The sequence below is a fragment of the Pristiophorus japonicus genome, unplaced genomic scaffold, assembly GCF_044704955.1.
Source record: "Pristiophorus japonicus isolate sPriJap1 unplaced genomic scaffold, sPriJap1.hap1 HAP1_SCAFFOLD_351, whole genome shotgun sequence".
NCBI classification, from domain to species: Eukaryota; Metazoa; Chordata; class Chondrichthyes; family Pristiophoridae; genus Pristiophorus; species Pristiophorus japonicus.
In genome coordinates this window covers 383,050-409,367 of record NW_027253336.1, presented here as the reverse complement: position 1 = coordinate 409,367, position 26,318 = coordinate 383,050, and the positions used below count along the sequence as shown (strand labels likewise).

General features: G+C 53.5%; 1 protein-coding gene across 1 annotated transcript in view; it reads left to right on the top strand.

Annotated features, from left to right (window-relative positions):
* LOC139250220 (uncharacterized) overlaps positions 1-26,318 on the top strand; it is a gene marked incomplete at its 5' end in the record, with an annotated part of 267,845 nt that overhangs the window by 114,657 nt on the left and 126,870 nt on the right. Inside the window, 14 exons of the mRNA XM_070872713.1 lie at positions 238-393; positions 1,271-1,423; positions 2,825-2,989; positions 7,965-8,117; positions 8,618-8,776; positions 9,660-9,848; positions 15,614-15,793; positions 16,715-16,873; positions 18,508-18,663; positions 20,188-20,337; positions 20,893-21,045; positions 22,279-22,431; positions 23,830-23,985; positions 25,200-25,352. Coding sequence (XP_070728814.1) covers positions 238-393; positions 1,271-1,423; positions 2,825-2,989; positions 7,965-8,117; positions 8,618-8,776; positions 9,660-9,848; positions 15,614-15,793; positions 16,715-16,873; positions 18,508-18,663; positions 20,188-20,337; positions 20,893-21,045; positions 22,279-22,431; positions 23,830-23,985; positions 25,200-25,352 — 2,235 coding nt within the window. The remainder of the gene's footprint in view (positions 1-237; positions 394-1,270; positions 1,424-2,824; positions 2,990-7,964; positions 8,118-8,617; positions 8,777-9,659; positions 9,849-15,613; positions 15,794-16,714; positions 16,874-18,507; positions 18,664-20,187; positions 20,338-20,892; positions 21,046-22,278; positions 22,432-23,829; positions 23,986-25,199; positions 25,353-26,318) is intronic.

The window sequence follows — 26,318 nt, the reverse complement described above, 5'->3', positions numbered from 1 at the left end:
TGAAGTCCCTCGTGGCCGGTTCCTGTCTGGTAAATCCCCTCTGCACCCTCTCCAAGGCCTTCACATCCTTCCCAAAGTTAGCGGTACCCAGAATTGGACACCATTCTCCAGCTGTGGCCCAAGCAGTGGGTTTATAACACTTTGGACAATAACTCCCTTGCGTTTGTACTCTCGGGCTGTTTCTCAAGCCCAGCGTCCCTTGTGCTTTAACCATCTCTGGGTGTCTTCCTTTACAAGGCAAAAGACGACAGTGCCCCAGCACCAGCTCACTGAGCAAGGTTTGCACCATGAAACTGGGGGACGAGTGTGAGGGAGACGGGGACTGCGACCGTTGGCAGAGGTGCTGCAACGCCGGCTGTGGCAAACGCTGTGTCTTCAAATTCTTCAAAGGAGGTGAGGAGACCCACGGTTTGGGGGGTGAGGAGCCCACAGTTTGGGGGAGGGGGGGAGGTGAGGAGTCCCACAGTTTGGGGGGGGTGAGGTGAACTACAGTTTGGGGGAGGTGAGGAGACCCACAGTTTGGGGGGGTGAGGAGACCCACAGTTTGGGGTGTGAGGAGTCCCACAGTTTGGGGGGTGAGGAGACCCACAGTTTGGGGGCTGAGGAGACCCACAGTTTGGGGGTTGAGGAGACCCACAGTTTGGGGGGTGAGGAGACCCACAGTTTGGTGGGTGAGGAGACCCACAGTTTGGGGGGTGAGGAGACCCACAATTTTGGAGGTGAGGAGACCCACAGTTTGGGGGGTGAGGATTGGTTAATGGGACAGTGTCGAGGGAGCTTTACTCTGTATCTAACCCCGTGCTGTACCTGCCCTGGGAGTGTTTGATGGGACAATGTAGAGGGAGCTTTACTCTGTATCTAACCCCGTGCTGTACCTGCCCTGGGAGTGTTTGATGGGACAGTGTAGAGGGAGCTTTACTCTGTATCTAACCCCCTGTACGTGCCCTGGGAGTGTTTGATGGGACAGTGTAGAGGGAGCTTTACTCTGTATCTAACCCCCTGTACCTGCCCTGGGAGTGTTTGATGGGACAGTGTAGAGGGAGCTTTACTCTGTATCTAACCCCGTGCTGTACCTGCCCTGGGAGTGTTTGATGGGACAGTGTAGAGGGAGCTTTACTCTGTATCTAACCCCCTGTACCTGCCCTGGGAGTGTTTGATGGGACAGTGTAGAGTGAACTTCAGTCTGTATCTAACCCGCCTCACCCACAGACGTGGATGTTGATAACCGTGGAGACCATAAAACCAATCTGGGTTGCGGTTTACCTTACAGAGAACAGCAGCTGCCCCTCTCCCAGCCGCCTGGGTCCCATGTGTGATGTCAACTACGGGAAGGAGTGCGTGGACGACGACGATTGCGATCTGTGGTTGACTTGCTGCGACGCTGGCTGCGGGAAAAGATGCGTCCATCGAGCTTCCCGACTCGGTAAGAGGGACGGTCCTTCCTGGGAATCAGCAAATACCCTCTGGGGCAGTAACAATGTCCAGTTCTGGGGCCACACCTCGGGAAGGATCATTTAGCCTTGGAGGGGGTGCAGCGCAGATTGACCCCAGTGGTACCGGGGTGGGCTAATAGGGCTAAAGGTGGAGGGTCCACCATTGCTGGCTGAGCCTTCAGGTGCCCAGGGTCCGAAGCACTGCACTTCCCTCCCTGTTCACTTCAATTCGTAACTCCCCAGATAATGAAGCAGTCCGTGCCCGAGTGCAGCAAGTCCGGGACGGCATTCAGTCTCGGGCTGGTCAGTGGCAAGTAGCATTAGTGCCACACAGGTGTCAGGCAATGACTATCTCCCAAGTGAGAGTCTTAACCACCTCCACGTGACATTCAACAGCATTAACATCGACATATCCCCCCACCATCAACATCTGTGGGGTCACCATTGACCAGAAACTAAACTGGTTCAGCTACATAAATACCGTGGCCACAAGAACAGGTCAGAGGCTGGGTATTCTGCGGCCAGTGTCTCACCTCCTGACTCCCCAAAGCCTTTCCACCGTCGACAAGACACAAGTCAGGAGGGATATTCCTGATGGAATACTTCCCACATGCCTGGATGAGTTGCAGCTCCCAACAACACTCGAGGAGCTCGACACCATCCAGGACAAAGCAGCCCGCTTGATCGGCACGCTAGCCACTGCCTCCAACACTCCCTCCCTCCACCTCCGGCACACCATGGCTGCAGTGTGTACCATCTACAAGACGCACTGCAGCAACTGGCCACGGCTTCTTCGGCAGCACCTCCCAAACCCGCCACCTCTACCCGCCTCGAAGGACAAGGACTGCAGGCGCATGGGAACACCACCACCTCCAAATACTGTGTGAGAAGCTGCATCTCACGGGCCTGCAGCGGTTGAAGAAGGCGTCTCACCAGCACCTTCTCCAGGGCCATTCTGGAAGGGGCACTAAACGCTGGGCCGTGCCCGTGACACCATCATCCCAGGACTGACCAAAAGAAGAACCGCTCTAGCTCTCGCTCCTCAAATAACAGACGGATGAAAAATGTACATCTGTGTCCATGATGGACCTCATCCCCTGTGTGTTGACGATTGCTGTGCGGACGGGGGTTTCGGGGGAGGGGGAGGATACAGAGGTTAATGTCCAGGGGAGGGGGGATTCAGTGGGGGTGGGGGGGGGGGGCAGGAACTTTTAACTCCTTCCACATCCCCGTCCCCCAACCCTTGCCCGATTTCCCTCAGTCCCGTCCCATCGAGGAGTGACACGAGACTCTGAGCTTCATGTCCACAATCCGCCTCCCTCGGGGGGTTCTCGATACTCAGCTCGCTCGCCGAGGTTAATATCACCCTGTCGCCTTTATTTTCTCAACAGCAGAAAAGACAGACAGGAAATGTCCCGAGCCTTCTACGACTCAACACATGTGTGATAAGGCGGAGGTGGAGACATGCGAGTCGGACAGGGATTGCGGAGGCTGGAAGCAGTGCTGTGACGTCGGGGACTGTGGGAAACGATGTGTCTACACGTACCGCCTGACAAGTGAGTACAAATGGAGTATAAAAGCAGGGAAGTCTTGCTACAGTTATACAGGGTGTTGGTGAGGCCGCACCTGGAATACTGCGTACAGTTTTGGTTTCCATATTTTCGAAAGGATCTATTTGCTTTGGAGGCAGTTCAGAGAAGGTTCACTCGGTTGATTCCGGAGATGAGGGCTTTGAGTATGAGGAAAGGTTGAGGAGGTTGGGCCTCTACTCATTGGAATTCAGAAGAATGAGAGGTGATCTTACATTCAAAAAAGAGTTAGATGAAGTCCTTACTACTAGGGAGATCAAAGGGTATGGCGAGAAAGCAGGAATGGGGTACTGAAATTGCATGTTCAGCCATGAACTCATTGAATGGCGGTGCAGGCTAGAAGGGCCGAATGGCCTATTCCCGCACCTATTTTCTATCCTTCTATGAAACGTATAAGATTGTGAGGGGGCTCGACAAGGTGGATGCAGAGAGTATGTCTCCACTGATGGGGGAGATTAGAACTAGAGACATAATCTGAGAATAAGGGGCCGCCCATTTAAAACTGAGATGAGGAGGAATTTCTTCTCTCAGAGGGTTGTGAATCTGTGGAATTCGCTGCCTCAGAGAGCTGTGGAAGCTGAGTGATTCACTGGATTTAAAACAGAAATCGACAGTTTCCACTATCGAGTTTGGTTACCAGGATTACGCCATGTACAGACTGGAAGCCTACTTTGAACAGAAGAGAATATTCGCTTCACTCGCTGCTGATGGGAAACACTCAAACCTCGTACTTGAATTTTAATTGTTTGTTTTTGCCCGGAACTTTCCAAATTAAGAACAAACACAGGTTCATGAACCTCAATGTCACGTGATACAGCCGCGCGATCATGGGTCATGTTATGCCGGTGTCGCTGGGTTTCTACATGATTATTGAGATCTGGGTGGACTCAGGAGAGCCTGGATTTAAGTGCCCTCTTCATTAGCAATTCTGCAGGGGGAACCCCGGTAAGCGAGTGGGGTCACGTGCGGTAGCTGAGCAGAATCCGAGATAACCAGGTCTGCAGGGAACTGTCAGTCACACGTTTCAAGCTCTGCTTGATGGTTTGGACTGCCCGTTCCGCTTGACCATTAGATGCAGGCTTAAACAGCGCAGACGTGACGTGCTTGATGGCATTGCGGGTCATGAACTCGTTGAATTCTGAGCTGGTGAAACATGGTCCATTGTCACTAACAAGGTCGTTGGGCAAACCATGGGTGGCAAACATGGCCCGGAGGCTTTCAATGGTGGCAGTGGATATACATGACGACATTATTATACATGCAATCCATTTAGAGCAAGTGTCCACTGCTACTCGTAACATCTTTCCTGGAAAGGGGCCAGCGAAATCTACGTGGACCGTGGACCACGGTTTGGAGGGCCATGACCACAGACTCAGTGGGGCCTCCCTTGGTGCGTTGCTCAACTGTGAGCAAGTGCTACATTGGTGTACGCATGAATCCAATTCCGAGTCAATGCCGGGCCACCAAATGTGCGACCTGGCGACAGCCTTCATCATGACTATGCCTGGGTGGGTACTGTGAAGGTCGCGTAGAAACGTTTCCTTGCCTTTTTTTGGCAAAATTACATGATTCCCCCATTGGAGACAGTCCGAATGGATGGACATTTCATCCTTGCGTCGGAGGCACAGCTTAATTTCGTCTTGCATTTCCCCTGGAACCGCCGACCAGCTCCCATTGAGGGCACAGCGTTTTACTAGTGATAGCACCGGGTCCAGGCTAGTCCAGGTCCTGATCTGACAAGTCGTGACGGGTGACCCCTCGCTCTCAAAAGCATCCATTACAAGAAGCAAGTCTGCGGGTTGCACCATTTCCACCCCGGTGGTGGGCAATGGTCGCCAACTGAGGGCATCCGCACAGTTCTCAGTGCCTGGTTTGTGGCGGATGACATAATCATACACAGATAACGTTAGTGCCCATCTTTGGATGCGGGACGAAGGTGTTAATACCTTTGCTTTCTGAGAACAACAAAATGAGCGGCTTGTGGTCAGTTTCGATCTCGAACCGGAGTCCAAATGGGTATTGGTGCATTTTCTTAACTCCGTATACGCATGCTAATGCTTCTTTCTCAACCACACTGTTGGCTCTTTCAGCCTTACATAAGCCTCTGGACGCATATGCAACCGGTTGCAGTTTGCCTGACCCATTGGCTTACTGTAACACACAACCAACCCCGTACGAAGATGCATCACAAGCTTAGTACTAAACATACAATACAAGTCATACAATACAAGTAACTTGTTAGAACGTAGCAGGTTTCTGGCCTTGTTAAAGGCTGTCTCTTGAGATATACCCCAAACCCAGTTGTCACCCTTACGTAGCAATAAATGCAATGGTTCCAGCAAAGTGCTCAACCCCGGTAGAAAGTTCGGAAAATAGTTGAGGAGTCCCAGGAACGAACGCAGCTCCTTCACATTCTGTGGTATCGGTGCATTCCTGATGGCCTCTGTCTTGGAGTCCGTGGGTCTGATGCTGTCCGCCGCAATCCTTCTCCCCAGAAATTCGACCTCTGGCGCCAGGAAAACACACTTGGAGCGTTTCAGCCTGAGTCTCACTCTGTCCAGTCGCTTGAGAACCTCTTCAAGGTTGTGCAAGTGTGCAGTGTTGTTGCGGCCAATGAATACGATGTCGTCTTGAAACACCACGGTGCGCGGAACCGATTTCAGCAGACTCTCCATGTTCCTCTGGAAGATGGCCGCAGCCTAGCGAATCCCAGAGGGGCACCTGTGGTATATGAACAGTCCTTTGTGTGTGTTGAGGCACGCCAATTTTTTCAAAGGTTTAGCCAGCTCCTGTGTCATATAAGCAGAGGTTAGATCCAGCTTGGTGAACGACTTCCCCCCTGCCAGCGTAGCGAACAGGTCATCCGCTTTGGGTAGTGGGTACTGGTCCTGTAACGAGACTCTTTTGATCATTACCTTGTAGTCTCCGCAGTTTCTGATCGTCCCGTCGTTTTGCAACACCGGAACAATTGGACTGGCCCACTCGTTGAACTCGACTGGCAATATGACCCCTTCTCGTTGAAGTCTGTCCAGCTCGATCTCGACTTTCTCTCGCATTATGTATGGAACCGCTTGGACCTTGTGATGCACGTGCATCAGGGACTAGATGGATCTGCATTTTGGCGCTTGTGAAGTTGCCGATGCCTGGCTCGAATAATGACGGGAATTTGTTTAGCACTTGGGCGCACGAGGCGTCATCCACCGAAGACAGTGACTTGATGTCGTCCCAGTTTCATCGGATCTTTCCTAGCCAGCTTCTGCCGATCAGAGTTGGGCCATCGCCTGGTACAATCCAAAGTGGTAAATCATGCACAGCTCCATCGTACAATACCTTCACTGCCGCACTGCTAATGACTGGTATGAGCTCTTTGGTGTAAGTGTGCAGCTTGGTGTGGATCAGACTTAGATTTGGCCTTTGTGCCTTGTTGACCGACAGTTTCTCAAAAGCCTTCTGGCTCATAATTGATTGACTCGCCCCCATGTCCAATTCCATAGAAACTGGACTGCCGTTTAATTTGATTTTTAACATTATCGGAGGGCTTTTGGTGGTGAAGGTGTATACCCCATACACTTCCTCTTCAGCCTCGGGTTGAGTTGCCTCTCTTACTCGTTCAGCGTGATCCACGCCGGATCGGTCATCTTCTGCCGACTCTGCCACGTGGTGAGTCGCAGCACGTCTGCACCTTCGCTGGAGGTGCCCCATTGTTCCACAGTCCTTGCACATGTCGTGCTTGAATCGGCATTGATGGGCTCTGTGATTACCCCGGCAACGCAAACATGGTGCTAATGGATTCGCATTCACGCCCCACAGCGGACTCTTGACTCACCCTAGGTCTGGCCTCTGCGAGCGTGTAGGCCCTGCCATGTACAGTTCTGCCTGCTGAAGGCGTTATTTTATGCACAGTACTTGCCGGTGAGTTTCGATGCTGTGAAGATATCTGTTCAGTGTTATAGTTCGTGGACATAAAAGCCTGGGCTATCGTGATGGCCTTGCTCAGATCTAGGGATTCGGCAGACAGCAGTTTGCGAAGAATGACCTCATGGCCGATTCCAAGCACGAAAAAGTCCCGCAACACTTCCCCCAAAAATGCAGCAAATACGCACAGTCCCGCAAGGAGTCGTAGGTCGGCGAAATAGCTCGCCACGTCCTGGCCCTCGGACCGATGGTGCGTGTAAAAGCGATACCTGGCCAAGATGCTCTCCTTCGGCTTGAGGTGTTCCCGAACCAGCGTGCACAACTCTTCATATATCTTGTCTGTTGGGTTTGTCAGTGTCAGCAGATTTTTGATGAAGCCATATATCGTGGACCCGCAAACAGTGAGGTGAATCGCCCTGCGCTTGACCGTGGTTTCTTCCTTTTCCAGCTCGTTGGCCACGAAGTACTGGTCAAGAAGCTCAACGATGGCTTCCCAATCATCACCCTCAAGAAATCTCTCAGGAATTCCAACGGCAGCCATAACCGCGTGAAAGTTCGTGATGTGTTACTCATCGCCAATTGTTATCTTCACATTATTCCACAAGACTGTATATCTGTAGCTCAAACTGTTGTGACCTTGGTCTCTTTATTGTAACTCCAGAGTGAGGAAGCAGCATGGTAGACTGCCTTTTATACCTGCTTGCTCAGGGTGTGCAAGTGGCACTTGGGTCTCCCACAGGTGCACCCGCTGGTGGCAAGTCTTACACACATGACACTTTACTGTGTATCTAAACCCGTGCTATACCTGCCCTGGGAGTGTTTGATGGGACAGTGTAGAGGGAGCTTTACTCTGTATCTAACCCCCTATACCTGCCCTGGGAGTGTTTGATGGGACAGTGTAGAGGGAGCTTTACTCTGTATCTAACCCCCTGTACCCGTCCTGGGAGTGTTCGATGGGACAGTGTTGGGGTTTTACAAATTTTGCCTCCTCAGCCATTTAACTCATTTTAAATTCTGTTTTATTTAGTGAAACAAAAGAAATGCCCGGAACTTTCCAAAGTGACATTTCTGTGCAAGAAGAATTTCACCCAGTCTTGTGAGGACGATGATGATTGCACTGCCCATAAACAGTGCTGCGATATTGGGTGTGGCAAAAAATGTGTCTACTCGTTCACACAAGGTGAGGCAAGTCCGAGGGAGAGTCCGATAGGCCCCAGGCTCCATGGGTCAGAATCTGATAGGCCCCAGGGGTCAGTGTCTGATAGGCCCCAGGGGTCAGTGCTTGATAGGCCCCAGGGGTCAGGGTCTGATAGTCCCCAGGGGTCAGGGTCTGATTGGCCCCAGGGGTCAGGGTCTGATTGGCCCCAGGGGTCAGTGTCTGATTGGCCCCAGGGGTCAGGGTCTGATTGGCCCCAGGGGTCAGTGTCTGATTGGCCCCAGGGGTCAGGACCTGATTGGCCCCAGGGGTTAGGGTCTGATAGGCCCCAGGGGTCAGGGACTAATAGTCCCCAGGGGTCAGGGACTGATAGTCCCCAGGGCTCAAGGTCTGACAGGCCCCAGGGGTCAGAGTTGGCCCGGCGGCGTTTCGGGGACATGCAAGGACTGAAGCCAGCGCGGGAATGCACGTCGGGAAGCCGCACCACTTGCCCGTCCTGTGACATCCAATTTTTGGCTTTGCAGGGGACAAACCCGGGAAATGCTCTCCCGCCAGCAGGTTGAAATTTGTCTGCAATTCGACCATGGGGGAAGCGTGTGAGGGCGAGAGTCACTGCGGCAGGTGGCAGACGTGCTGCCCAACGCCCTGCGGGGCCCGGTGTGTCTTCAAGAGTTTCAGAGGAGGTGAGTATAACTGTCTGAGCTTTACTCTGTACCTAACCCCATGCTGTACCTGCCCTGTGAGTGTTTGATGGGACAGTGTAGAGGGAGCTTTACTCTGTATCTAATACGGTGCTGTACCTGCCCTGGGAGTGTTTGATGGGACAGTGTAGAGGGAGCTTTACTCTGTATCTAACCCCATGCTGTACCTGCCCTGGAATTGTTTCATGGGACTGTGCAGAAGGAGCTTTACTCTGTATCTAACCCCATGCTGTACCTGCCCTGGAATTGTTTCATGGGACTGTGCAGAAGGAGCTTTACTCTGTATCTAACCCCCTGTACCTGCTCTGGGAGTGTTTGTTGGGGACAGTGTAGAGGGAGCTTTACTCTGTATCTCACCCCGTGCTGTACCTGCCCTGGAATTGTTTGATGGGACAGTGTAGAAGGAGCTTTACTCTGTATCTAACCCCGTGCTGTACCTTCCCTGGGAGTGTTTGATGGGACAGTGCCGAGGGAGCTTTACTCTGTATCTAACCCATGCTGTACCTGCCCTGGGAGTGTTTGATGGGACAGTGCCGAGGGAGCTTTACTCTGTATCTAACCCATGCTGTACCTGCCCTGGGAGTGTTTTGATGGGACAGTACAGAGGGAGCTTTACTCTGTATCTAACCCCGTGCTGTACCTGCCCTGGGAGTGTTTGATGGGACAGTGCCGAGGGAGCTTTACTCTGTATCTAACCCATGCTGTACCTGCCTGGGAGTGTTTTGATGGGATAGTGTAGAGGGAGCTTTACTCTGTATCTAACCCCCTGGACCTGCCCTGGGAGTGTTTGATGGGACAGTGTAGAGGGAGCTTTACTCTGTATCTAACCCAAGCTGTGCTGTCTCGCTCTCTCTCTCGGGTGCAGAGGATAGCAGCTGTCCACGCCCGGATCTTCTGGCTCGTGTGTGTAACTCCACGTTCGGGAAGGTGTGTGAGGAAGATGGAGATTGCGACGGTTCCCAAACCTGCTGTGACGCTGGTTGTCAGAAGCGATGTGTCCCATCCTTCTTCGGAAAGTTCCATGGAGGGAGTTCCTCGTCTAAACCCTCGACAGGTCTGTTCAGGTCTCGGGATGGGCCTCTCTCTCTCTCTCTCTTCCTCTCACTCACTACATCTATCTCTTGCTCTTTCTCCCTCTCTGTCCAACTTTATCACTCTGTCTCTCCCTCTTTATCCCTCTCTGTCTCTCTCTATCACTTTCTCCATCTTGGCCTCTCTCTCTCTGTCTCGCTCTCCCTCTGACTTGCTCTCTGACTCTCTCTCTCCCTCTCACTCTCTCTCTCTCTCCCTCTCACTCATTGTATCTGTCTCTTGCTCTTTCTCCCTCTCTGTCCGACTTTCTCACTCTGTCTCTCCTTCTTTATCCCTCTCTGTATCTCTTTATCACTTTCTCCATCTCGGCTTCTCGCTCCCTGTCTCGCTCTCCCTCCGACTTGGTCTCTGACTCTCTCTCTCCCTTTCGCTCTCATTCTCTCTCTCCCTCTCACTCATTGTATCTGTCTCTTGCTCTTTCTCCCTCTCTGTCCTACTTTCTCACTCTGTCTCTCCCTCTTTATCCCTCTCTGTCTCTCTTTATCACTTTCTCCATCTCGGCTTCTCGCTCCCTGTCTCGCTCTCCCTCCGACTTGGTCTCTGACTCTCTCTCTCCCTTTCGCTCTCTCTCTCTCTCTCTCCCTCTCACTCTCACTCATTGTATCTGTCTCTTGCTCTTTCTCCCTCTCTGTCCTACTTTCTCACTCTGTCTCTCCCTCTTTATCCCTCTCTGTCTCTCTCTATCACTTTCTCTATCTCGGCCTCTCTCTCCCTGTCTCGCTCTCCCTCTGACTCGCTCTCTGACTCTCTCGCTCTCTCTCTCTCTCTCTCTCTCTCTCTGTCACTCTCTTTGGCTGTCTGTCTCTCCCTCTCTGTCTCTCACTCCTCTCTCTCTCTCCCTCTCTGTCTCTCTCCCTCTCTTTCTGTCTCTCACTCTAGTATGTCCTTACTATAAAGTACAAATGCACACGAGGCCCATACTCGAGAGAAGGTCACTCTGTGACCAGTAACCTTTATTCGCCAGCACTGAAGTGGAGAAGATGGGTGGAGCTTCCCTTTTTATACCTGAAAGTCCAGGTTAGGAGTGTCTCCCACAAGTTCACCACCTAGTGGTCAGTGTTCTCATGGTGTACAACTTAGGTCAGTTTATACATGGGTTACAATGACAGTTGAATACATGACATCACCTCCCCCCGCAAAGTCTTATTGGGATCACAGGTTCAGTCTCTCTGGTGGTTTACGCTCCCTTATAGAGCGCCTGAGTTGGGGCTCCGGTTGTTGGGCGCTGGCCTGAGTGTCTGCTGTTTGCGGTGCCTCAGGCCTGTCCGGACTGCCCACAGTGACTGGGCTCTTCTTCACTTGGTTCTTGTGTTCGGTCACCTGTGGTGGAGTAAACTCTACGTCGTGTTCTTTCTCTGCTTCTATGGGGTTGCTGAACCTCCTTTTTGTTTGATCCACGTGTCTGTGGCAGATTTGTCCATTGTTAAGTTTAACTACCAGAATCCTATTCCCCTCTTTGACAATCACATTGCCTGTGAGCCATTTGGGCCCTGCAGCATAGTTGAGGACAAAGACAGGGTCATTGACATAATACATCGCGCCCTCGCATTCCCGTCATGGTAGTCACATTGTGATCGGCGCCTGCTCTCAACAATTTCTTTCACGGTGGGGTGTATAAGGGATAACCTGGTTTTTAGCGTCCTTTTCAGAAGCAGCTCTGCGGGTGGAACCCCTGTGAGCGAGTGTGGTCGGGATCTATTGGCCAGCAGGCGGCGTGATAAGCGGCTTTGTAGGGAACCCCCTTGGATTCTGAGCATCCCCTGTTTGATTATCTGCACTGCTCGTTCCGTCTGGCCGTTTGAGGCCGCTTGAACGGTGCCGTTCTGACATGGTTGATACCATTTCCTGCCATGAAGTCCTGGAATTCAATGCTTGTAAAGCACGGGCCATTGTCGCTGACCAAGACATCCGGTAGACCATGGGCGGTGAACATTGCCCGTAGACTTTCTACCGTGGCAGAGGATGTGCTTGAATTGAGAATGTCACACTCGATCCATTTGGAGTAGGCGTCTACTACAACCAAAAACATTTTTCCCATGAAAGGACCTGCGTTGTCCACATGGATGCGTAACCATAGCTTGGCGGGCCAGGACCAGGGGCGAAGGGGGGCATCCCTGGGCGCATTGCCCAGCTGGGCACACGTGTTGCACCTACGAACACAAAGTTCCAAGTCTGCATCTATCCCTGGCCACCAAACGTGTGACCTGGCAATTGCCTTCATCATGACAATGTCCAGGTGCTCATTGTGGAGTTCTCGGATGAACGCCTCTTTGCACATCTGGGGCATGACTACTCGGTTTCCCCATAGTAGGCAATCGGCCTGAATCGAGAGTTCATCCTTGCGCCTGTGAAATTGTTTAAATGCCTCGGGGCATGCCCCGTATGTGGCTGCCCAGTCCCCATTCAGGACACATTTCTTGACTGAAGACAGTAGCGGGTCTCTATTTGTCCAGACTTTGATCTGACGGGCTGTCACGGGTGAGTCTTCGCTTTCAAAAGCTTCAACAGCCATGACCATCTCAACAGCATGCTCGGTTGCCCCCTCGGTGGTGGCAAGTGGGAGCCTGCTGAGTGCATCGGCGCAGTTTTCAGTGCCCGGTCTGTGCCGAATTGTATAGTCATAGGCGACTAACGTGAATGCCCACCTCTGTATGCGGGCCGACGCATTTGCATTTATGGCCTTGTTGTCGGCCAAAAGGGACGTTGGGGGTTTGTGATCTGTCTCCAGCTCAAATTTCCTGCCAAACAGGTACTGGTGCATTTTTTTTACTGCATATACACATGCAAACGTTTCCTTTTCTACCATCCCGTAGCCCCTTTCTGTCTGGGACAGACATCTGGAGGCATAAGCTACTGGCTGTAACTGACCCTTGGCATTAACTCACACCCGAGCCCATAGGACGACACATCGCACGTTAAAACAATTTTCTTGCATGTTGGAGCATAACAAATTGCGTGCTCTATCAAAAGCCCTTCCGTGGCTGTCCCCCCAGACCCATTTGCGACCTTTGCGTAGGAGCACGTGTAGCAGCTCTAACAGCGTGCTCAGTTTGGGAAGAAAATTACCAAAATAGTTCAGGAGCCCCAGGAACGAACGCAGCTCCGTCGTGTTACGGGGTCTGGGTGCTCTCTGGATCGCTTCCGTTTTGGACGCAGCACCTCTGATCCCGTCTGCTGCTACCCTCATCCCCAGGAATTCTACCTCTGGAGCTAGGAAGACGCACTTCGCCTTTTTCAGTCGCAGACCTACCCGGTCCAGTCTGCGTAGCACCTCCTCCAGGTTGTGGTGTTCTTCAGTATCGTAACCCGGGATGAGGATGTCGTCTTGAAAAACCACCGTCCTTGGAATCGACTTGAGGAGACTTTCCATGTTTCGTTGAAAGATCGCGGCGGACATCTGTTGTACTCAAACAATCCCTTGTGTGTCGTGATGGTGGTCAGCTTCTTCGACTCACTCGCCAGCTCCTGGGTCATGTAAGCTGAGGTCAGGTCCAATTTTGAAAAAAGTTTGCCACCGGATAGCAAAGAGATCCTCAGCTCTCAGTAGCGGGTACTGGTCTTGGAGTGACACCCGATTGATGGTGGCCTTGTAATCACCACATATCCTGACCGACCCAGCCGCCTTGAGCACCGGCACAATCGGGTTCGCCCAGTCACTGAATTCGACTGGCGAGATGATGCCTTCCCTCAGCAGGCGGTCCAATTCGCCTTCTATCTTTTCTCGCATCATGTACGGCACCGCTCTGGCCTTGTGGTGTACTGGCCTGGCGTCCGGGTTTATGTGAATCACTACCTTGGTCCCCATGAAAGTGCCAATGCTGAGTTGAAATAGTGAGTCAAATTTGTCCAGGACCTGTGAGCATGATATTCGCTCCACAGAAGAAATTGCATTGACATCGCCCCATTTCCAGTTCATGACAGCAAGCCAACTCCTCCCCAGCAGTGCGGGACCGTCCCTCGGGATAATCCAGAGTGGCAACCTGTTCTCCGAATCTTTGTGGGTCACGACTACCGTGGCGCTGCCGAGCACTGGAATGATCTCCTTTGTATATGTCCGTAGCTGTGAGTCAATCAGCAATAATTTTGGCCTCCTGGCCTTGGACGCCCACAACTTGTCGAACTGTTTGATACTCATCAGCGACTGGCTGGCCCATCTGTGTCTAGCTCCATTGATACTGGGATGCCATTGAGGAGCACTTTCATCATTATCGGTGGCGTCCTGATGTATGAACTGTTTATGTGCTCCACATGAACTCGCTGAACTTCAGCTTCCAGTGATTTCCCCCAGTGTCCATTTGGCCTCGTAGGGCTTACATCGGGCCCGTCCTCCTCGTACATCAACCTGGCTGCAGGCTTCCTGCACATACGCGCCTAGTGACCGCTGACGTTGCAGTTTCTGCAGGTATATTGCTGATGCCTGCAAGCTCTGGCTGTGTGTTTGCCTCCACACCTCCAACATGAGCCGTTGTTGGAAACAAAAGGTCCATTACCAGTCGATCGTCTCTGACTGTCTCTGTAACTGTCCTTAAACGCACCTTGACAGGTGTTGATGGCCCCATTACTGGCCGCATTGTCCCTTGCGATGGCATGAATCGCCGTTCAGCTGGCCATTGTCTCTGTTGAATTCCCTCTTTGGGTTTGACTACATGCTCGGGCATGTCCGATTTCCCCTGTCTGCCTGGAGAACTGTGTGCCGCGTTAACAATGTTGACTCCCTGTCCATTTGCTGCATTTAAACCAAGATTTTTGTCAAACATCATTCTGGTCTCTTCCTCCCCTGAGATAAATGTCTGGGCCATCAAAGCTGCCGTTTCCAGGGTCAAGTCTTTGATCTCAATCAATTTCCTGAAAACCCCAGCGTGCCCGATGCCTTCAATAAAAAAATCTCGCAGCATCTCCGCTCTGCATGCATCTGGGAACTTGCATAGGCTCACCAGTCGCCGGAGGTCTGCCACGAAGTCTGGAACGCTTTGCCCTTCTCGCCGCCAGTGCGTGTAAAGCCGGTGTCTCGCCATGTGCATGCTGCTCGCCGGTTTAAAGTGTTCCCCGATCAACTTACTGAGCTCTTCAAAAGTCTTGTCCGCCGGCTTCTCTGGCGCTAGAAGGTCCTTCATCAGGGAGTACGTTCTGGATTCACAAACCGTCAGGAGATGAGCCCTGCGTTTGTCAGCCGAATCCTGTCCCAGCCATTCCTTAGTGACAAAAATTTGCTGTAGTCTCTCAATAAAATCGTCCCAATTATCACCAACACAGTTCCTCTCGTCTGTGCTGCTAGTGGCCATGCTCGCGTGGTTTAAATCCCAGTTTCTCGTCGCCAATAATATGTCCTTACTATACAGTACAAATGCACACGAGGCCCATACTAGAGAGAAGGTCACTCTGTGACCAGTAACCTTTATTCGCCAGCACTGAAGTGGAGAAGATGGGTGGAGCTTCTACTTTTATACCTGAAAGTCCAGGTTAGGAGTGTCTCCCACAAGTTCACCACCTAGTGGTCAGTTTTCTCACGGTGTACAACTTAGGTCAGTTTATACATGGATTACAATGACAGTTGAATACATGACACACTCTCTCTCTCTCTCTCTCTCTCTCTCTCCCTCTGGCTCTCTCCCACTCGCAGTCTCTCTCTCTCTCTCTCTCTCTCTCTCTCTCTCTCTCCTTCTTTGTCTCTCACTCTCTCTCTGTATTTCCTGTTACCACCCCTAACTCAAACCCTTGCTTTCGCAGAGTGGAATGCCAAGGAATGCCCTGCTGTGTCCAGACTGGAACGAGTGTGCGAAACGAATCGCAGCGAGTCCTGTGAGGAGGATGGGGATTGCGGGAAGTGGAAGCGGTGTTGCCAGACTTCCTGTGGCAGGAGATGTGTCCACTCCTTCATGGGGCAGGGCCAGACTGCGGCATTGGCAGGTAAAGCCACGTGGTCAGTCTGTCCAGCAAAGAACCCGACTGCCTCAGATCAAAGAAAAGCAGAACCACAGTCCCGGCAGCCTGGGACCGATAGGCCCCTTACCCCAGCAGCCTGGGACTGATGGGATCCTGCTCCCTGTAGCCTGGGACTGATAGGCCCCTGACCCCAGCAGCCTGGGACTGATAGGCCCCTGCTCCCAGCAGCCTGGGACTGATAGGTCCCTGACCCCAGCAGCCTGGGACTGATTGGCCCCTGCTCCCAGCAGCCTCACAGGTTGCCCAAACTAGGCCTTGTATCCCGTTGAGTAACTACTCTTTGGTGCTGACCAATATCTATCCTTCAATCAACATCACTAAAACAGATTATCTGGGTCATAATCACGTTGCTGTTAGTGGGAGCCTGCTGTGCGCAAATTGGCTGCCGCATTTCCCACATTACAACCGTGACTCCACTTCAATATGTACTTCATTGGCTGTAAAGCGGTTTGGGACGTCCAAGGTGACCTATTTTTATTTTCTATGGTAACAGATTCTGAGGACTGAATGGGCCTCCTGTTCCTGTGTTACAGGCTCGAGGGGCCGAATGGGCCTCCTGTTCCTGTGTAACAGGCCCGACGGGCTGAATGGGCCTCCTGTTCCTGTGTAACAGGCCCAAGGGGCTGAATGGGCCTCCTGTTCCTGTGTAACAGGCCCGAGGGGCTGAATGGGCCTCCTGTTCCTGTGTAACAGGCCCGAGGGGCTGAATAGGCCTCCTGTTCCTGTGTAACAGGCCGAGGGGCTGAATAGGCCTCCTGTTCATGTGTAACAGGCCGAGGGGCTGAATAGGCCTCCTGTTCCTCAGTTGCTCAGCACGCCAGAGACGCCCCGGTGCTGCAATCCTCAATCCCACCCATTCCCAGCTCTTGCCTGTCCTTTCTCCAGATCAGACTGCCGGTAACTGCCCCGCCCCGCAGCGACTCTCCTTCATGTGCGAACTGAAGTTCGGGGAGGTGTGCGATGACGACGACGACTGCTACGCCTGGCAGACCTGCTGTAACACCAGCTGTGGCAACCGATGTGTCCACTCGTTCTCCGGCAAGGGTAAGCTAACCGATCGGGTCTTTGCCCCCCTCCCCCGGCCCCCAAACACCTGGTGATGGAGGGCGGAGAGGGGGAACTGGGGGTGGGGGAACGAGCTCCAGATTACAGGCATCAAACCCAACTGTGTGTATCCCTGTCCGCTTCGGGAACTGTGACCCTCCACCCTGTGGCTCCCGAAGGTCAAATCCCAGACTCTGAGGAGATAGAGGGGCACCTGTCTGTCTGATATAAGAACCGAAGAACGTAAGAATTAGAACAGGGCTCGGCCATTCGGCCACACCAGCCTTCTCCGCCATTGCATAAGATCATGGCCGATTTTCTATCGCAAGTCCACTTTCCCGCTCTGTCCCCATATCCCTCGATTCACATTGTGTCCAAGAATCGAGTGATCTGCTTCTTGAATATACTCAATGACTGAGCCTACACAGCCCTCTAGGGTCGAGAATTCCAAAGGTTCACCACTCTCTGAGTGAAGAAATTTATCCTCAGTCCTAAATGGCCGACCCCTTATCCTGAGACTGTGTGACTCCTGGTTCTACACTCTCCAGGGTGAAACATTATCCCTGCATCTACCCTGTCAATCCCCTCTCAGAAATGTATACGTTTCAATAACCTCTCATTCTCCGAAACCCCAGAAGAGTATAGGACCAATCTACTCAATCCCTCTTCATCAGGAAATCCAGTGGAAACTTGGCCTTTATTGCAAAGGGGATGGGCCATAAAAACAGGGAAGTCTTGCTACAGTTATACAGGGTATTGGTGAGGCCACACCTGGAGTACTGCGCACAGTTTAGTTTTCCATATTTACGAAAGGATATACTTGCTTTGGAGGCAGTTCAGAGAAGGTTCACTCGGTTGATTCCATAGATGAGGGGTTTGACTTATGAGGAAAGGTTGAGTAGGTTGGGCCTCTACTGATTGGAATTCAGAAGAATGAGAGGTGATCTTACCGAAACATATAAGATTATGATGGGGCTTGACAAGGTGGATGCAGAGAGGATGTTTCCACTGCTGGGGGAGACTAGAACTAGGGGTCATAATCTTAGAATAAGGGGCCGCCCATTTAAAACTGAGATGAGGAGGAATTTCTTCTCTCAGAGAGTTGTAAATCTGTGGGATTCGCTGCCTCAGAGAGCTATGGAAGCTGGGACATTGAATAAATTTAAGACAGAGAGAGACAGTTTCTTAACCGATAAGGGGATAAGGGGACGGGCAGGGAAGTGGAGCTGTGTCCATGATCGGATCAGCCATGATCGTATTAAATTGAGCAGCAGGCTCGTGAGGCCGTATGGCCTACTCCTGCACCTATTTCTTATGTTCTTATAGGACAACCCTCTCACCCCAGGAATCGGTCTAGTGAACCTCCGTGGCCTCCAGTCCAAGGTAGGTTTACAGGGAAGGGGACCAAACTGACGGAGGAACTGGGTGGGAGCACGGTGTCCTCTCGTCCGCTGGGCACCTGGAGTCAAATCCCAGGGCCAGAAGAGATGGAGGCCCCTCTCTCTCTGACGGGGTCAGTGGGGCAGGCACTGTCGACACGCCCAAGCCCCCCGGTGCCCACCTCTAGCCCCAGCTCGGTCAGGGAGTGATCAATCGATGGCGAGCAGCACTGACCGATCATGTTCTTTCTACAGGGCGTGAACGGAGATGCCCGGAACCTTCCAGAATGACCCACATCTGTACGATGAGCTTCAACACCCAGTGCAACAACGACAGCAGCTGTGAGGGTTGGCAGACTTGTTGCGACGCTAGTTGTGGAAACAGATGTGTCCCTAAGTTCCTCACCAGAGGTAAGAGTTTACTCCGTATCTAACCTGTGCTGTACCTGCTCTGGGAGTGTGTGATGGGACAGTGTCGAGAAAGCTTTACTCTGTATCTAACCTGAGCTGTACCTGCCCAGGGAGTGTGTGATGGGACAGTGTCGAGGGAGCTTTACTCTGTATCTAACCTGTGCTGTACCTGCTCTGGGAGTGTGTGATGGGACAGTGTCGAGGAAGCTTTACTCTGTATCTAACCTGAGCTGTACCTGCCCAGGGAGTGTGTGATGGGACAGTGTCGAGGGAGCTTTAATCTGTATCTAACCTGTGCTGTACCTGCCCTGGGAGTGTGTGATGGGACAGTGTCGAGGGAGCTTTACTCTGTATCTAACCTGTGCTGTACCTGCCCTGGGAGTGTTTGATGGGACAGTGCAGAGGGAGCTTTACTCTGTATCTAACCTGTGCTGCACCTGCCCAGGGAGTGTGTGATGGGACAGTGTCGAGGAAGCTTTACTCTGTATCTAACCTGAGCTGTACCTGCCCTGGGAGTGTTTGATGGGACAGTGCAGAGGGAGCTTTACTCTATATCTAACCCCCTGTACCTGCCCTGGAAGTGTTTGATGGGTCAGTGTAGTGGGAGCTTTACTCTGTATCTAACCCCGTGCTGTACCTGCCCTGCGAGTGTTTGATGGGACAGTGTAGAGGGACCTTTACTCTGCATCTGACCCCCTGTACCTGCCCTGGGAGTGTTTGATGGTACAGTGTAGAGGGAGCTTTACTCTGTATCTAACCCTGTGCTGTACCTGCTCTGGGAGTGTTTGATGGTACAGTGCAGAGGGAGCTTTACTCTGAATCGAACCCCCTGTACCTGCCCTGGGAGTGTTTGATGGTACAGTGTAGAGGGAGCTTTACTCTGTATCTAACCCTGTGCTGTACCTGCTCTGGGAGTGTTTGATGGTACAGTGTAGAGGGAGCTTTACTCTGTATCTAATCCCGTGCTGTACCTGCCCTGGGAGTGTTTGATGGTACAGTGTAGAGGGAGCTTTACTCTGTATCTAACCCTGTGCTGCACCTGCCCTGAGAGTGTTTGATGGGACAGTGTAGAGGGAGCTTTACTCTGTATCTAACCCTGTGCTGTACCTGCTCTGGGAGTGTTTGATGGTACAGTGCAGAGGGAGCTTTACTCTGAATCTAACCCCCTGTACCTGCCCTGGGAGTGTTTGATGGGACAGTGTAGAGGGAGCTTTTCTCTGTATCTAACCCTGTGCTGTACCTGCTCTGGGAGTGTTTGATGGTACAGTGTAGAGGGAGCTTTACTCTGTATCTAATCCCGTGCTGTACCTGCCCTGGGAGTGTTTGATGGTACAGTGTAGAGGGAGCTTTACTCTGTATCTAACCCTGTGCTGCACCTGCCCTGAGAGTGTTTGATGGGACAGTGTAGAGGGAGCTTTAGTCTGTATCTAACCCCCTGTACGTGCCCTGGGAGTGTTTGATGGGACAGTGAGGTGGACACTGGCCCTGCTTCTCTCTATCTCACTACCACCTTGTATCTTGCAGCGACCCAGTGCCCAGCCTCCAGCCGATTGGACTCCTTCTGCGAGATGAGGCTGGGAGCCATGTGTGAGAGTGATGCTGACTGCCTGGCCTGGTCCTCGTGCTGTGACGCCGACTGTGGAAAGAGATGTGTTCCCCGCTTCTTCATGGCCAGTGAGTGTTTCCAAGGGTCTGTGATGATCGGACTCCATCTCCTGGACCCTTGAACTAGGCTCGGGATGGAGCCTGGACCTTTCCTGCTCTGTGTATGTGTGTGTGGGGGGCTCAGTCCCACACCGGGTGTGAGAGATCAGGCTAACTCAGCACTAGGCCCGGGATGGAGCCTGGGCCAAGCTGCCTCGCCATTGATCCCCGATTACATGGATCCTTCTTAATCCTCGATTAGGGGGCTACCGAGGGAGTCCCTCGATTAGGGGGTACCGAGGGACTCCCCACGTTCGGGGCATACCGAGCGAGTCCCTCGATTCTGGAGACCCTCGATTCGGGGCATACCGAGCGAGTCCCTCGATTAGGTGGTCCGGAAGAATTAGGGGGGCCCGAGGGACACTCTCGATTAGGGCTGTCCCAAAAGATTAGGGTGGGTCCAGAGGCAGACCCTGCATTACGGCGGTCCGGAAGGATTAGGGAGGGTCCCGAGGAAGACCCTCTCCATCAGCCGGAGCTGGAAGGTTCTCGGTTCCTGACTGACCCCTGATTTCTGTGTTCCAGAGGACGACACCTGTCCAGCCCCCTACCGGCTCGCTCCGATGTGTGACCTGAAGCTCGGGGACCAGTGCAGCGGGGACAACGATTGTGACAGTTGGCAGACCTGCTGTGACACCAAATGCGGAAAAATCTGTGTCGCCAGTTTCACAGACATGGGTAAGGAGCGAAACGGCTGGACTGGGCAACGGGCGAGGGGGATGGAGAGCTCAGACGGTTTCTCGGCTTGACGACACAGCCGAATGACAACCCCTCCAACAGTGCAACGCTCCCTCAGTACTGCCCCTCCAACAGTGCAACGCTCCCTCAGTACTGCCCCTCCAACAGTGCAATGCTCCCTCAGTACTGCCACTCCAACAGTGCAACGCTGCCTCAGTACTGCCCCTCCGACAGTGCAACGCTCCCTCAGTACTGCCACTCCCAACAGTGCAACGCTCCCTCAGTACTGCCACTCCCAACAGTGCAACGCTCCCTCAGTACTGCTACTCCGACAGTGCAACGCTCGCTCAGTACTGCCACTCCCAACAGTGCAACGCTCCCTCAGTACTGCCACTCCCAACAGTGCAACGCTCCCTCAGTACTGCCACTCCCAACAGTGCGACCCCCCCTCAGTACTGCCACTCCGACAGTGCAGTGCGGTGCTCCCTCAGTACTCCCCCTCCGACCGTGCGCCCCCCCCTCAGTACTGCCCCTCCGACAGTGCAACGCTCCCTCAGTACTGCCCGTCCGACAGTGCAGTGCACCCCCCCCTCAGTACTGCCACTCCGACAGTGCAGTGCGGTGCTCCCTCAGTACTCCCCCTCCTACAGCGCAGTACAGCGCTCCCTCAGTACTGCCCTTCCGACAGCGCAGTGCGGCGCTCCCTCAGTACTGCCCTTCCGACAGCGCAGTGCGGCGCTCCCTCAGTACTGCACCTCCGACAGTGCAGCGCTCCCTCAGTACTGACCCTCCGACAGTGTGGCACCCCCCTCAGTACTGCCCCTCCGACAGTGCAGCGCTCCCTCAGTACTGCCCCTCCGACAGTGCGCCGCTCCCTCAGTACCGCCCCTCCGACAGTGCAGTTCTCCCTCAGTACTGCCCCTCCGACAGTGCAGGGCGGTGCTCCCTCAGTACTGCCCCTCCGACAGTGCGGCGCCCCCTCAGTACCGCCCCCTCCGACAGTGCGACTCTCCCTCAGTTCCACCCCTCCGACAGCGCAGTGCAGTTCTCTTCAGTACTGCCCCTCCGACAACGCAGTACAGCGCTCCCTAAGTACTGCCCCTCTTGTCAGCGCAGTATGGCGGTCCCTCAGTACTGCCCCTCCGACAGCGTTGTCTGTACTGCCCCTCCGACACTAACCTGTTTTGTGCTGTGTAACCCCCACCTCCTGTAAAATACAACTTCCTCTTGCAGATGAAGAAGACGAATGCCCCGATTCATACCGGGCGAGGCATATCTGCGCCAGGAACTCGAGCCAGGTTTGCCGCAGTGATGAGGAATGTTCGTCGTGGAAGCAGTGCTGCGACGTCGGTTGTGGGAAGCGATGTGTTTACTCCTCCTGGCACAGTAAGGGCGGCCCCATAATACACAGCTCGCACCATCGCCACACTCCCAACGCTCGACAGCAGTGTGGACTCTGCCTGACAAGGCTAGACCCCAGGCTGTGGTACTCTGTGTCTGATAGACCCCAGGTTGTGGTACCCTGTGTCTGAAAAGCCCCAGGCTGTGGTACCTTGTGTCTGATAGGCCCCAGGCTGTGGTACCTTGTGTCTGATAGGCCCCAGGCTGTGGTACCTTGTGTCTGATAGGCCCCAGGCTGTGGGACCCTGTGTCTGATAGGCCCCAGGCTGTGGGACCATGTTTCTGATAGGCCCCAGGCTGTGGTACCTTGTATCTGATAGTCCCCAGGCTGTGGTACCTTGTGTCTGATAGTCCCCAGGCCCCTGTGTCTGATAGTCCCCAGGCCCCTGTGTCTGATAGGCCCCAGGCCCCTGTGTCTTATAGGCCCCAGGCCCCTGTATCTGATAGGCCTCAGGCCCCTGTGTCTGACTGTCCCCAGGCCCCTGTGTCTGATAGTCCCCAGGCCCCTGTGTCTGATAGTTCCCAGGCCCCTGTGTCTGATAGTCCCCAGGCCCCTGTGTCTGATAGTCCCCAGGCCCCTGTGTCTGATAGTCCCCAGGCCCCTGTGGCTGATAGTCCCCAGGCCCCTGTGTCTGATAGTCCCCAGGCCCCTGTGTCTGATAGTCCCCAGGCCCCTGTGTCTGATAGTCCCCAGGCCCCTGTGTCTGATAGTCCCCAGGCCCCTGTGTCTGATAGTCCCCAGGCCCCTGTGTCTGATAGTCCCCAGGCCCCTGTGTCTGATAGTCCCCAGGCCCCTGTGTCTGATAGTCCCCGGTTCCTGGATCTGATAGGCCCCGGGTCCCTGGATCTGATAGGCCCCAGGCCCCTGTGTCTGATAGTCCCCAGGCTGATAGAGTGGATAGGAATGACCTATTTCTCTTAGCAGAGATGTCAATAACCAGGATGCATCGATTTAAAGTAATTGGTCGAAAGTTTGGAGGGGAGTTGAGGTCAATTTCTTTCACCCTGAGGGTGGGGGGGGTCTGGGGCGGAACTCACTGCCTGAAAGCGTGGTAGAGGCAGAAACCCTCACACATAGCTTTTTGTCGACCGGCACAGACATGACGGGCCAACTGACCTCCTCCTGTGACATAATTCTACCATAACTGAAGTCCCTCGTGGCCGGTTCCTGTCTGGTAAATCCCCTCCGCACCCTCTCCAAGGCCTTCACATCCTTCCCAAAGTTAGCGGTGCCCAGAATTGGACACCATTCTCCAGCTGTGGCCCAAGCAGTGGGTTTATAACACTTTGGACAATAACTCCCTTGCGTTTGTACTCTCGGGCTGTTTCTCAAGCCCAGCGTCCCTTGTGCTTTAACCATCTCTGGGTGTCTTCCTTTACAAGGCAAAAGACGACAGTGCCCCAGCATCAGCTCACTGAGCAAGGTTTGCACCATGAAACTGGGGGACGAGTGTGAGGGAGACGGGGACTGCGACCGTTGGCAGAGGTGCTGCAACGCCGGCTGTGGCAAACGCTGTGTCTTCAAATTCTTCAAAGGAGGTGAGGAGACCCACGGTTTGGGGGGTGAGGAGACCCACAGTTTGGGGGAGGGGGGGAGGTGAGGAGTCCCACAGTTTGGGGGGTGTGAGGTGAACTACAGTTTGGGAGAGGGGGGGAGGTGAGGAGACCCACAGTTTGGGGGGGTGAGGAGACCCACAGTTTGGGGTGTGAGGAGTCCCACAGTTTGGGGGGTGAGGAGACCCACAGTTTGGGGGCTGAGGAGACCCACAGTTTTGGGGTTGAGGAGACCCACAGTTTGGGGGGTGAGGAGACCCACAGTTTGGTGGGTGAGGAGACCCACAGTTTGGGGGGTGAGGAGACCCACAATTTTGGAGGTGAGGAGACCCACAGTTTGGGGGGTGAGGATTGGTTAATGGGGCAGTGTAGAGGGAGCTTTACTCTGTATCTAACCCCGTGCTGTACCTGCCCTGGGAGTGTTTGATGGGACAGTGTAGAGGGAGCTTTACTCTGTATCTAACCCCCTGTACCTGCCCTGGGAGCGTTTGATGGGACAGTGTCGAGGGAGCTTTACTCTGTATCTAACCCCGTGCTGTACCTGCCCTGGGAGTGTTTGATGGGACAGTGTCGAGGGAGCTTTACTCTGTATCTAACCCCCTGTACCTGCCCTGGGAGTGTTTGATGGGACAGTGTAGAGGGAGCTTTACTCTGTACCTAACCCCGTGCTGTACCTGCCCTGGGAGTGTTTGATGGGACAGTGTAGAGGGAGCTTTACTCTGTATCTAACCCCCTGTACCTGCCCTGGGAGTGTTTGATGGGACAGTGTCGAGGGAGCTTTACTCTGTATCTAACCCCGTGCTGTACCTGCCCTGGGAGTGTTTGATGGGACAGTGTAGAGGGAGCTTTACTCTGCATCTAAACCCCTGTACCTGCCCTGGGAGTGTTTGATGGGACAGTGTAGAGGGAGCTTTACTCTGTATCTAATCCCCTGTACCTGCCCTGGGAGTGTGTGATGGGACAGTGTAGAGGGAGCTTTACTCTGTATCTAACCCCCTGTACCTGCCCTGGGAGTGTTTGATGGGACAGTGTAGAGGGAGCTTTACTCTGTATCTAACCCCCTGTACCTGCCCTGGGAGTGTTTGATGGGACAGTGTAGAGTGAACTTCAGTCTGTATCTAACCCGCCTCACCCACAGACGTGGATGTTGATAACCGTGGAGACCATAAAACCAATCTGGGTTGCGGTTTACCTTACAGAGAACAGCAGCTGCCCCTCTCCCAGCCGCCTGGGTCCCATGTGTGATGTCAACTACGGGAAGGAGTGCGTGGACGACGACGATTGCGATCTGTGGTTGACTTGCTGCGACGCTGGCTGTGGGAAAAGATGCGTCCATCGAGCTTCCCGACTCGGTAAGAGGGACGGTCCTTCCTGGGAATCAGCAAATACCCTCTGGGGCAGTAACAATGTCCAGTTCTGGGGCCACACCTCGGGAAGGATCATTTAGCCTTGGAGGGGGTGCAGCGCAGATTGACCCCAGTAGTACCGGGGTGGGCTAATAGGGCTAAAGGTGGAGGGTCCACCATTGCTGGCTGAGCCTTCAGGTGCCCAGGGTCCGAAGCACTGCACTTCCCTCCCTGTTCACTTCAATTCGTAACTCCCCAGATAATGAAGCAGTCCGTGCCCGAGTGCAGCAAGTCCGGGACGGCATTCAGTCTCGGGCTGGTCAGTGGCAAGTAGCATTAGTGCCACACAGGTGTCAGGCAATGACTATCTCCCAAGTGAGAGTCTTAACCACCTCCACGTGACATTCAACAGCATTAACATCGACATATCCCCCCACCATCAACATCTGTGGGGTCACCATTGACCAGAAACTAAACTGGTTCAGCTACATAAATACCGTGGCCACAAGAACAGGTCAGAGGCTGGGTATTCTGCGGCCAGTGTCTCACCTCCTGACTCCCCAAAGCCTTTCCACCGTCGACAAGACACAAGTCAGGAGGGATATTCCTGATGGAATACTTCCCACATGCCTGGATGAGTTGCAGCTCCCAACAACACTCGAGGAGCTCGACACCATCCAGGACAAAGCAGCCCGCTTGATCGGCACGCTAGCCACTGCCTCCAACACTCCCTCCCTCCACCTCCGGCACACCATGGCTGCAGTGTGTACCATCTACAAGACGCACTGCAGCAACTGGCCACGGCTTCTTCGGCAGCACCTCCCAAACCCGCCACCTCTACCCGCCTCGAAGGACAAGGACTGCAGGCGCATGGGAACACCACCACCTCCAAATACTGTGTGAGAAGCTGCATCTCACGGGCCTGCAGCGGTTGAAGAAGGCGTCTCACCAGCACCTTCTCCAGGGCCATTC